At 44.6% G+C, this 12217-nt stretch overlaps 1 protein-coding gene across 2 annotated transcripts in view; it reads right to left on the bottom strand.

Annotated features, from left to right (window-relative positions):
• The window catches only part of nbeal2 (neurobeachin-like 2), a 117542-nt gene that overhangs the window by 20375 nt on the left and 84950 nt on the right, over positions 1–12217 (bottom strand). For both annotated transcript variants that reach the window (XM_083761138.1, XM_083761137.1), the window contains 11 exons: positions 11827–11976; positions 11236–11393; positions 10043–10167; positions 9141–9258; positions 7360–7517; positions 6562–6695; positions 5554–5661; positions 5165–5260; positions 3633–3757; positions 2447–2587; positions 366–496 (listed from right to left, as the gene is read on the bottom strand). In XM_083761138.1, coding sequence (XP_083617264.1) covers positions 366–496; positions 2447–2587; positions 3633–3757; positions 5165–5260; positions 5554–5661; positions 6562–6695; positions 7360–7517; positions 9141–9258; positions 10043–10167; positions 11236–11393; positions 11827–11976 — 1444 coding nt within the window. The remainder of the gene's footprint in view (positions 1–365; positions 497–2446; positions 2588–3632; positions 3758–5164; positions 5261–5553; positions 5662–6561; positions 6696–7359; positions 7518–9140; positions 9259–10042; positions 10168–11235; positions 11394–11826; positions 11977–12217) is intronic.

The raw sequence follows: 12217 nt of genomic DNA on the forward strand, positions 1-12217 counted from the left end.
TGCCATGGCAATCAATTGTCTGAGGCAGAGGCTGGAAATTGCACAGGTGAGAGGAGTTGGCCTCATTAGGCCCACTGGCAGAGCCTTTTGGTGTATGACACCGACTCGAGGCCGGGCACTGCACTGGGGTGTGGAACGCGTGTGTTGAATCTGAAGTCTGTGGGGCAAACGGTTCTCGAGTTACGTGCAATACAACCGTACACACACACACACACACGCACGCACACACGCAGACAGAGACGTGGCGCATTTATAGTTAGATGAACATCTTTCAACATGGAAACAATTACGACAAAATAGTTATGATTATGTAAAAATAACTGCGATTCGACGATTATGTGATAACCCTATAGCTGCTTCCTCACCGTTCATGTTCTGCAGGAACTCTGGCAGGTAGAAGAACTCTGGGATGAGCTCCTTCACGTCTGCAGGACTCTCCATGCGCGCCTGCCAGGCCGCAGCCACAGAGTGGAACTGACGGTCTGCGCAGTCAAACCTACACACACACACACACACACACACACACACACACACACACACACACACACACACACACACACACACACACACACACACACACACACACACACACACACACACACACACACACACAAAGTTACGTTTTATATATGAGACAGATATATTATAGTCATATATTTCCCAATCCTGCAGCTGTACAATCCTAAGAGTAAATTTAAGACCGGTATGGGTCCATTTGTAAAGCCTCAGAGTTACAGACCTGAGGTTGAGAAACAGTGTCATGTCAAATATCACACTATCATATTATGCCGTTACAGTATGATATCCTACACACATTAAAGTGTATTGTTGTCTTATTGTCATGCTGTGTTGTTTCATGCTGTGTTGTGTTGTATTGTCTTGCTAGTGCATAGATTTTCAAAGTTGTGGCCACAAGGAGGCGCCAATGGGGCCAATTGGAAAGGAAAAAATTGATAATAATATAATATATATATATATATAATATATTATATAATATAATATTATAATTGTTTATTCAATAGGCCCTTTTCATGGCAACCATATTGACATTAATAGTTACTTCCTACACACACACCTGGTGTCATGTAACGTTGTGTTAAGTTGTGTTGCGTTGTGTTGTGTGCTGTGTAATGTCCAGTGTGTTGTGCTGTGCCGGGCTGTGTATGTATAGTTGTGTTGGGTTGTGTTGCGTCCGGCTGTGTATAGTTGTGTTGGGTTGTGGTGTGTCCGGCTGTGTATAGTTGTGTTGGGTTGTGGTGTGTCCGGCTGTGTATAGTTGTGTTGGGTTGTGGTGTGTCCGGCTGTGTATAGTTGTGTTGGGTTGTGTTGTGTCCGGCTGTGTATAGTTGTGTTGGGTTGTGTTGTGTCCGGCTGTGTATAGTTGTGTTGGGTTGTGTTGTGTCCGGCTGTGTATAGTTGTGTTGGGTTGTGTTGTGTCCGGCTGTGTATAGTTGTGTTGGGTTGTGTTGCGTCCGGCTGTGTATAGTTGTGTTGGGTTGTGGTGTGTCCGGCTGTGTATAGTTGTGTTGGGTTGTGTTGTGTCCGGCTGTGTATAGTTGTGTTGGGTTGTGTTGTGTCCGGCTGTGTATAGTTGTGTTGCGTCCGGCTGTGTATAGTTGTGTTGGGTTGTGGTGTGTCCGGCTGTGTATAGTTGTGTTGGGTTGTGGTGTGTCCGGCTGTGTATAGTTGTGTTGGGTTGTGGTGTGTCCGGCTGTGTATAGTTGTGTTGGGTTGTGTTGCGTCCGGCTGTGTATAGTTGTGTTGGTTCTGTTGCGTCCGGCTGTGTATAGTTGTGTTGGGTTGTGGTGTGGTGTCATGTTGCACTGTGTTGTCGTTGTGTTCTGTAGTGTTGCTGTAGTGTTGTCTTTGACTTTGAACTATCTATTGATAATAAACATTATAATACCGGTATTGTCACGCCATTATCAAAAGGACGAAACGCAAGAAAGCCAGCGGCCTATTGTCCATTGCAAGCCTCTCCTATCTGTGTAAAAATGATGTAGTGATGCGTGATGTGATGATGCCATGATTGTGTAAATGTAACCCTACTGCACCTATAATATTTGTGTCCTTGTATGCATCTCCTTTGTGGGGACATAAATACATGGTTAAAATGTGTGGACTCAAGTCCACACACCCAGCGGTGCTGTGAGGGGTGTTGTGTTGCTGTGTTCACTGCCACTCTGCAGCTGGATATGCAGGGTAGTGAAGAGTGTGTGTGTGTGTGTGTGTGTGTGTGTGTTTGTTGTGTGTGCGCGCTCTCTGACTTGCCACTCTGCAGCTGGATGTGCAGCGTAGTGAAGGGTGTGTGTGTGTGTGTGTGTGTGTGTGTGTGAGTGTGCGCGCTCACTGACTTGCCACTCTGCAGCTGGATGTGCAGCGTAGTGAAGGGTGTGTGTGTGTGTGTGTGTGTGTGTGTGAGTGTGCACTGTGCGCGCTCACTGACTTGCCACTCTGCAGCTGGATGTGCAGCGTAGTGAAGGGCTCCATGCGGATCATGTAGTGCATGACCCCCGCAGCGTTGGAGTAGTGAGTGCCGTAGTGGAACTTATCGATGGTCCCCGTCGGATCCTCAAAGCTCTCGTACCTGACGGAGGCCCAGGGGAGAGAGAGAACAACGTTTTATTAAAGCTCTCGTACCTGACGGAGGCCCAGGGGAGAGAGAGAACAACGTTTTATTAAAGCTCTCGTACCTGACGGAGGCCCAGGGGAGAGAGAGAGAGAACAACGTTTTATTAAAGCTCTCGTACCTGACGGAGGCCCAGGGGAGAGAGAGAACAACGTTTTATTAAAGCTCTCGTACCTGACGGATGCCCAGGGGAGAGAGAGAACAACGTTTTATTAAAGCTCTCGTACCTGACGGAGGCCCAGGGGAGAGAGAGAACAACGTTTTATTAAAGCTCTCGTACCTGACGGAGGCCCAGGGGAGAGAGAGAGAGAACAACGTTTTATACCCACCTGGGAACGTTGTTATTCCTTTAAAACCAGGGAATCTCACTGGCACACGATTGGTCAACACTGCGCCATATTAAGGATACCAATAGCATATAATGGTAAACTATGTGAGTGACTCACAGTAAAAGGTGGGTGCAGTTGCTTAGAATTAAGCAATAGCGCAAAAGTAAATCATATGTGTGGTTTTACTCATGGGCCCTATATTTTTAGCCATGTTTTACTATTTTGAAAAACATTTTAAAATAGTGAAAATATCCGATCTACGACGACACATTAGGATCTTGTAGATTTTTTTTAATTGTCTTTCAAAATTGCGAAACAATGTAGGGTTCAGGCAATTTTTAAATGTTCTTCAAATAGTAAAAAAAATCACACCTGTGTGAGGTCCATTTGTAAAGCCTCAGAGTTACAGAGTAGTGCAACTCCCCTCTCCCCCTGCCCAACCCCCCCCCCCCCCCTTTCTCTCTCTCTGTCTGTCTCTCATTAGCAGGCACCAGTGCAGCACTATCTCTCTCTCCGTTTCTGGCACAACAGCGCCACTTTTGCCCCTACTGCTACTCATAGTCACACACATAGGTTAACACGGACATTGCTGTTCCTTGGAGTGGTTGCACCACTCAAAGAAATGCAGAAGATAGGGCCCATATTGTCCGTAACCGGTGAAGTGCTGTACTTACTTCTCTCTGACGTTCTGTGCATGGCGAGAGTTGACCACTCCGATGGGTTTGGACAGGTCCCTGAACACTGCTGGGTCATCCAGGTCCAGAACCGGAGACACGTAGTCACACAGAACCCAGGGGAACTGGAGAGAAGGTTTAGTTAGTCACACACAGAACCCAGGGGAACTGGAAAACAGAACCCAGGGGAACTGGACAGAAGGTTCAGTTAGTCACACAGAACCCAGGGGAACTGGAGAGAAGGTTTAGTTAGTCACACACAGAACCCAGGGGAACTGGAGAGAAGGTTTAGTTAGTCACACACAGAACCCAGGGGAACTGGAGAACAGAACCCAGGGGAACTGGACAGAAGGTTCAGTTAGTCACACAGAACCCAGGGGAACTGGAGAGAAGGTTTAGTTAGTCACACACAGAACCCAGGGGAACTGGAGAGAAGGTTTAGTTAGACACACAGAACCCAGGGGAACTGGAGAACAGAACCCAGGGGAACTGGACAGAAGGTTCAGTTAGTCACACAGAACCCAGGGGAACTGGACAGAAGGTTTAGTTAGTCACACAGAACCCAGGGGAACTGGACAGAAGGTTCAGTTAGTCACACAGAACCCAGGGGAACTGGACAGAAGGTTTAGTTAGTCACACAGAACCCAGGGGAACTGGAGGGAAGCCTCAGTTAGTCACACAGAACCCAGGGGAACTGGAGAGAAGCTTCAGTTAGTCACACAGAACCCAGGGGAACTGGACAGAAGGTTTAGTTAGTCACACAGAACCCAGGGGAACTGGAGGGAAGCCTCAGTTAGTCACACAGAACCCAGGGGAACTGGAGAGAAGCTTCAGTTAGTCACACAGAACCCAGGGGAACTGGACAGAAGGTTTAGTTAGTCACACAGAACCCAGGGGAACTGGACAGAAGGTTCAGTTAGTCACACAGAACCCAGGGGAACTGGACAGAAGGTTTAGTTAGTCACACAGAACCCAGGGGAACTGGAGGGAAGCCTCAGTTAGTCACACAGAACCCAGGGGAACTGGAGGGAAGGAGGCAGAAGGTTTAGTTGTTGTTGTTTTGAAGTATTTGTACTTTATTTGAGTATTTCCAAATACTTTTACTTCTACTGGACTACATCTCGGAGCCAAATATTGTACTTTTACTCCATTACAATTATTTTACAACTTTAGTTACTAGTTACTTTGTACTAGATTCAGATTAAAATTACAAAACATACATCAACCCAACTTCAGCCCTATATACATTTTGGCCATTTGAAAATAGCCTCACAATGCTCACAATGCATTAATGAGTACTTTTAGTACATTTCGATGCAAATACTTTTGTACTTTTACTCAAGTACATTGCAGTATTGATACTTTTACTTACTGCAAGTGTCAAGATAACACTACTCACACTATACAGTAGCATTTGCATTCATTCACAGAGGAATACACAAGTGGACCCATTGCCCATTCAGACAAGATTATAATGAAATATTATGATTACAGTCAGAGCAACACATAGTAAGGTGGCTGATGGTACTTACCACAGGATACTGGGACAGGTCGTTGTACGTACGTCCAGAGATGGTGTTTAACTGCATCAGATACTCAAAGTTTGAAATTTCTCTGCACACCCATTTCTGTAAAGAACGACAATAAAAAATGTTGTTGGAGATGTTTGCGCAGACAAGTAATGTAATGCTGTCTACAGTTACTGACAGACACCACATCATTTATTTATTTTTAAAGTGATAAATATTAGTAGGTGTTGAAAGTTCTCTCCCATTTCAACTTTTGCTAAATTCAGTCGGGTCTCTGCTCTACACATAAAGTGTCTTGAGACAACTTGTTGTGATTTGACACAATTCATGTAGTACATTGTTTGTACATGTTGGAGTATTATGTGCGTGGAGCGTACAGTACAGTAACTTACCTGTGTGAGTCCAGACGCCTTCAGCAGCTCCTGAGGGGAACGAGAGCCGAAGTAGAAAAGGTTGGGAGGCCTCAGACCCAGGATTCTAGAATAGACCTTGTTCCTCACCTAGACACACAAACAACAACATTCCATTGACACAATCAGATAGACATATAGCCTGGGCCGTGGCTCAGTGGTCCAGGCACCTTGGCTGATAACCCAGTCTGGCAGTGTGGCGCGGGTTCGACTCCCGATCCCGACGGCCTTTACTGCATGTCTTCCCCCCATCTCTCTCCCCATTTCCTGTCAGCCTACTACTGTTTATAAAAATAAAATAAAGGCGAAAGCCACAAAAAAAAACATTAAACAAAAAAAAAGATAGACATACAGTACGGTAGATGCTTATGCTTCTGGTCATTAAATATCCAGGCCTTAGTTATTCCTGTCACCAGGTGGATTTCTTATAACAGTTATGTCTCTATATATCGTGTAATGTTTTTGTACCTTGTATTAAAATATTACGTTGTTTTGTGCTTATTCTGCCTTATAGACTCTATGGTAGGTCTGCCTCTGTTAGTAAATAACTGTCTCCCCAGTTGACTTTCGTGCCATTTTTGGGACATCGTCTTTATTATATTTTGTGTAGTTCACTGACTTACTGTATCTAGCTGGGGTGAACATTTGGTCAATAGCTGATCTACCAAACACATAACGTGTTGAGCTTGTAGAACGGCTATTTTCATCGAATGAATCTGTGCAAATCTGTGAATATATATATTTTTTTAAAGTGAAAACTTGAACTAAAATCTTTGCTTTTGAGTGTCCTTGGAACAAAATATTTTTAGATGCGGATCCGCGGCCAAATTCATATCATTTTAGGGGTCCTTGGCATGAAAAGGTTTGAGCAGCACTGATATAGCAACGTAGGTTCTTCCAGAGAACTGTTTAAGACGACACTTTATCAGGTCTCAAAAGGGGTTAAAGCGACAAATGGGGGCATCAACACGCCATGGATGCTTGTTTTACCTTCTTCCTGAAGTTGATGAAGTAGTGAGCCTGGTCTATGAAGAAGAGCTCCAGAGCGGAGCGCCGCAGGTTGTAGCGTCTCAGATGGACTTCTCTCAGCTGAGACAGAGGCCTCTTGAAGTCAAACCCCATCCCTGAACCAACCAACACATGTGGAACTATTACAACTCTTTGTGTTGAGATATAAATCAAACCCCATCCCTGAACCAACACATGTGGAACTATTACAACTCTTTGTGTTGAGATATAAATCAAACCCCATCCCTGAACCAACACATATGGAACTATTACAACTCTTTGTGTTGAGATATAAATCAAACCCCATCCCTGAACCAACACATATGGAACTATTACAACTCTTTGTGTTGAGATATAAATCAAACCCCATCCCTGAACCAACCAACACATGTGGAACTATTACAACTCTTTGTGTTGAGATATAAATCAAACCCCATCCCTGAACCAACCAACACATGTGGAACTATTACAACTCTTTGTGTTGAGATATAAATCAAACCCCATCCCTGAACCAACACATGTGGAACTATTACAACTCTTTGTGTTCAGACATGAATCATGTTTGCTTAAGGTCAACTGAGACAGAGTAGTAAATATATATATTTAGGTATAAAGTTCATAGACATAGAGAAAAGAAAAGAGAGAAAAAAACGATAATTAAGTTTAGACGATAATTAAGTGCAGAGCGAAGACTAGTATAGCAGCCGGAGGGACTCCGCTCAACAACTTTATGGGGGTTTTCAGGCGTTAAATCGACTTCTCCAAATGCGTGTTCCTCACCTTCCTCCGTCTCCTCTTTCTCGCCGCTGCCGTCGTAGAAGTACAGGTGGTGAGTGGTGACCTCCAGACGGCCCGAGACCACTGCAATGCTGGTGATGAGGTCACACTCCTCGGACAGAACCAGCTTCTCCTTCTGGTTCTCCTCCTCTCCCTCCACCCTGGAGGAACATTAAAGATGATGTTTAGGTAGTAATCATTCTAAACATAATGTTGTTGCTGCTGTTCAACATACAGCCAAACAGTTGAAGAAATCACAGGTTGAGGGTTTAAACTTTGCTTTTATGACATTTCTGAGACGTTTATGGAGTATGATTCTAAACGTTATTCTACTGCTAGTTTGATCACTTCAAATACTCTTTAATCACACTACAACTAGATGAGCAAAACGCAACGTAGATCTGCTATTTTTGGTGAACGACATGCTCCCATAGAAGACATGCTGGCTTCTATGGAGTCAGTCGTCGCGACTGAGAACTTTATTAGGGGATTCACACTGAGACGGACTGAATCCGTTTCATTGGAACCGTTTCCGAATACGGTTGCCTGGTCCCCGATGGCCATGATTCACATTACCTGAGATTCAACAGCTCACCGGGTACACTTGCATAACACACTTTAATCCTCCTGATGACGGTGTGCTTGATGGCTGGCGCGCACGGACACTGACCATCAATTGTGCGACATTGTCTCAAATAAATCCAGACACACTGAATTGCATTGCCTCTTTGCCGTTATACTACTATACTGTCAGCCTGCCTGCTATTCACTGTGTCAGTCAGTTCTGTGCTCCAGTGTCGTGTTTGATATTAGTTTGCTATGGATTCTACTTTAGCATTATTATTATTTTGTTTTACTTTGGAAACTATGCCAAGCAATGCCCAAGAACCACGTGTAGTCCGCAGAATAAGATCAGCGCGCACTGCGGTGCTGCGCGTGTACGCAGATTAAACAGGAGACGGGCGGCGTTGAGAAATGAGCTGGTGTTACGCGTTGTTTTTTTGTTGACGCTTGGCTCGTCGACTAGAGATTATGTCACGTTCTTAAAAAAAACAGTCCACTTCCTTCTGTAGGTACACATGCATTCACATTGGAACGATCCGTATCTGGATACACTTCAACGGTCCAGAGACCCGCCCCCCATGTGGTCCCGGGGACGGTTGGGCAATCCGCTCCCGGGAACGGTACGCATCATTCACACTACCACAACATCTGCCAAGTGGTCCCGAGTGCGTACCCGACTACCCGGGACCATAGTGTGAATCCCCTATATAATCCATGCACACCTGGATCAGCTCAGATCACTTCAATTCAACGTCACTGAACCCTCTGCTATTTTCGGCAAAGAGATTTGGGGCAAAGGGCAAAAATAAGGGGGCGAAGGATAGACCCCTGAGGGTTCCCGGTCAGCTATAGATCCGAATAGCACAACATCAGAAGAATGCAGAGAACGTGGTGTCCCTATTTGGGGCATGTCATTATAGGCAAAATTGTTCTCTCAGCCATCGCGGCAATAAACAAACCCAACCAATAGGATGGTTCTGTGTACAGTGGGGATGTGTATGTACTGTATTGTCTTGGTGATATGTTTTTCTGTGTTGTGTGTTGTACTGTTGTTGTTTTGCTGTGGGTGTTTTTTTAACAGACTGTGAAGACGAATATCCTTCAGGACAAAACTAAAGATAATTATTAAAGGTTAAAATATGCTCAATGCATGGTCAGATATGGAATGTACAAAATTATTTGTGTTATTACTATAACCATGTGAGGGCTGTTGTACTTACTTATTCTCTAAAAAGACCAGGTCTTCATCTCCTAACTGGTCATCCTCCATGTCACTCACTTTGGCCTCCTTGGCCACAGAGAAAGGCAGAGCTTCAGATAGCTTCAGGCTCTCCACTCCTGGACACGAACACAAGGTTTAAAGCAAGGTTAGTATAGGAAGTTAACCAATACTAACGAAACAACCCAAACTATAGGTGAAGAGAAAGAAATGTGAACTGAATTAAAAATAAAAACAAGTTAAATAATAGAGATAATTATAGTCTCTCACTTTATTTAATACATAAGCCTATTATTCCCCCGCCAGGATTAATTAATTAATTCACCTCGTACTGCCAGGATCCCCCCCCCCGTTCAACCCTTATTTTGAAGAGCCATAAATCCACGACCGGATGTTATGTTGTTACACTAAGTGTCTGTGTTGTCGCATATATTTGTATAGTCACAGTTACAGTTCTAGTGCTCTAATGGCCCGTCAACCTGAACTGGAACCTGGGACACTGGGATGATGATGATGCCATTGGCACAATATAACCAGCACTTTCACTTTCACCTTGTACCAGAGCGAATGGAAACACATGCACTGTAACTGTAGGAACAGTGTCAGGTCACCATTATTAGAGAAGAACCAGTGACGACCACTGGGGGAGGACCCGGGAGGGGAATACAATGGTCAGAGTGACAGACAGGGTTCAGACAACATTCCTCTGATCGTAGGAGATCACATTATGAGGCAAGAGGAAATTCCAGTGGGAAGAATAGACGAGAGAGAGAGAGAGAGAGAGAGAGAGAGAGAGAGAGAGAGAGAGAGAGAGAGAAAAGAGGAAAGGAGATTGGAGAGTAGACAGGCCTAACTATTAAAACGTGATGTAATAGAGAAGGTTCATAATAATGCAAGACGTACCGCAGTTGTCCCGCAGGGCACTGGCGTCAGAGTGAGCGTCATGGTTGTAATTGGGCACCAGCTTCAGGCGCATCTTTGAGTAGGTCTCGGCGTTGGACAGCTTCCATTTCACCTCCGGCTGAACCCTGGGATAACCACGCGACAAGGAGAAGAATTACAGTGCGTACATGTTGTGGTGGGAAGCACTGTGAAGAAGCAAACAGCCGCGAGGGAGAAGAAGCATGCACGCATTGTGTTCTACTACTAGCTTAGTCTGCACTTTATGGAGTCAACGACAACAACAACACACATGGGAGCGTTTTGTTGCTGTGTTTATTGTCGCTGTTGTGGCAGAAACCTTGTTTCTCCATATTTCAACTTTTGATGTTTTTCTTTAGAAAATTGTTGCGGAAAAAGTAGCGAAAATTGTCGTTTGTAGAATAGATCGGCTATTATTGCTATGTTTGCAACATTTTTGAACGTGTAAGCGAGTACATTTTTAAGTCGGTCTACAAATATTTATAAATATTTAACCAATGTCTGTACAGCTGCTTAAGTTGTGATCATTTAATAACGACACTGGATCCATTGGAACAGGTTATTTTCTTTCCATTTCCTGAAAAGTTAACTGTCGTGGACACACAGATTTCACTCGATAGAGACGATATAATATATCGTCTTTGTATTCATATTATGAATACAGTTCACAGAGTATTCTGTGGTTTTTCTAGAGCAGTGGTTCAACTGTGACCCAAAACAGATTACAGATATTAGATCAATAGTTTGACCGGGACCCAGACTAGTGCAAATAGCTGATCTACAAGCTCACAACTTTGTGAGCTTGTAGATCGGCTATTTTTCACTACTTCTAAATTATGTATTATTTATTTATGGAATGTCTTAGATGTGTTTGTTTGTTTAAAATGTAAAAAATATTAATATATATTTTAAAAGAATATGTTTTGGGTGAGGGTAAAATCTTTTTAAATACTTTTTTGAATTTTATTTTTTTAGAAAAAGAAAATGGGATTTTTACTCAAGTTTTGACCCACAAACGGTTCCTGAGTCCTGACCCATTGTTTGGGAAACAGTGATTTAGAGAGCAAACTTCCTCTCTCTTATCTCAGACGGAGTGAAAAAACACAGGTATACATTCTCTTCAGAGAAGGAAGCTAAACGCTGGCTGACGCAGAGCGGAGCAGACGTGTTCGTACCTCTTGGCCCAAGCCCCTCGCTCGCTGGTCAGAAGCCTGCGGAAGGATTTCCAGTGCCGCCACACCACCCCCTGGTGGTTGGAGGTTTGTTTCTGCCAGACAAGGTACCTGGTGTTCTCACTGCGCACTCGCTTCAGGTAGGGGTCCACTACCGCCTCCTGTTCTCACACACACGCACAGTCGCACACACACACACACGCAGGCACGCGCACATATACACACACACACACACACACACACACACACACACACACACACACACACACACACACACACACACACACACACACACACACACACACACACACACACACACACACACACACACACACACAGTAAACACTACTGTGACCTGGCCTGGAGGAGACCTGTGCCCCAAGGGGCACTTTTTCTAGTCGTTAGTTATACTTTTACTGTTATAGCTATGGTTGACAGTGTGAAAGGCCCTGCAGGCTGCTCAACCGTGCCACTTTAGGTCACCCCGCAGTACTGTAACCATAACCCAAACACATACATAGGGACACAGATACATAGGGACACACGCGGCCGGTCATTGGAGCGGTGTGCTCCACAACTCAAATATGCACAAACCTGGAACTTGTTCTTGCTGTCCGACGTGTCCTTGTCTCGCCTCAGCACGGTGCTCATCAGGTCGTCGAAGCAGGAGTTCCAGAAGTTGGACATGAGGTCGTGGTGCCTCCCGAACGTGTCCAGTTCATACTGCTCCATGGTAGGCTGGACCTGAACATGCACACGCACGTGCGCGCACACACACACACGCACACACACACAGTTGGACATGAGGTCGTGGTGCCTCCCGAACGTGTCCAGTCCATGGTGGGCTGAACCTGAACCACACAACACCGGTGGTGGAAAAAGTACTCGTATGTTTCACTCAAGTAAAAGTACTAATACTGCAGCTTATACTCTTATACACTGTTAAGCAAAAGTATGGAATTCAAAGAGTACAGAGATATTGCCA

This window comes from Protomyctophum parallelum, assembly GCF_964188405.1.
Source record: "Protomyctophum parallelum genome assembly, chromosome: 3".
NCBI classification, from domain to species: Eukaryota; Metazoa; Chordata; class Actinopteri; order Myctophiformes; family Myctophidae; genus Protomyctophum; species Protomyctophum parallelum.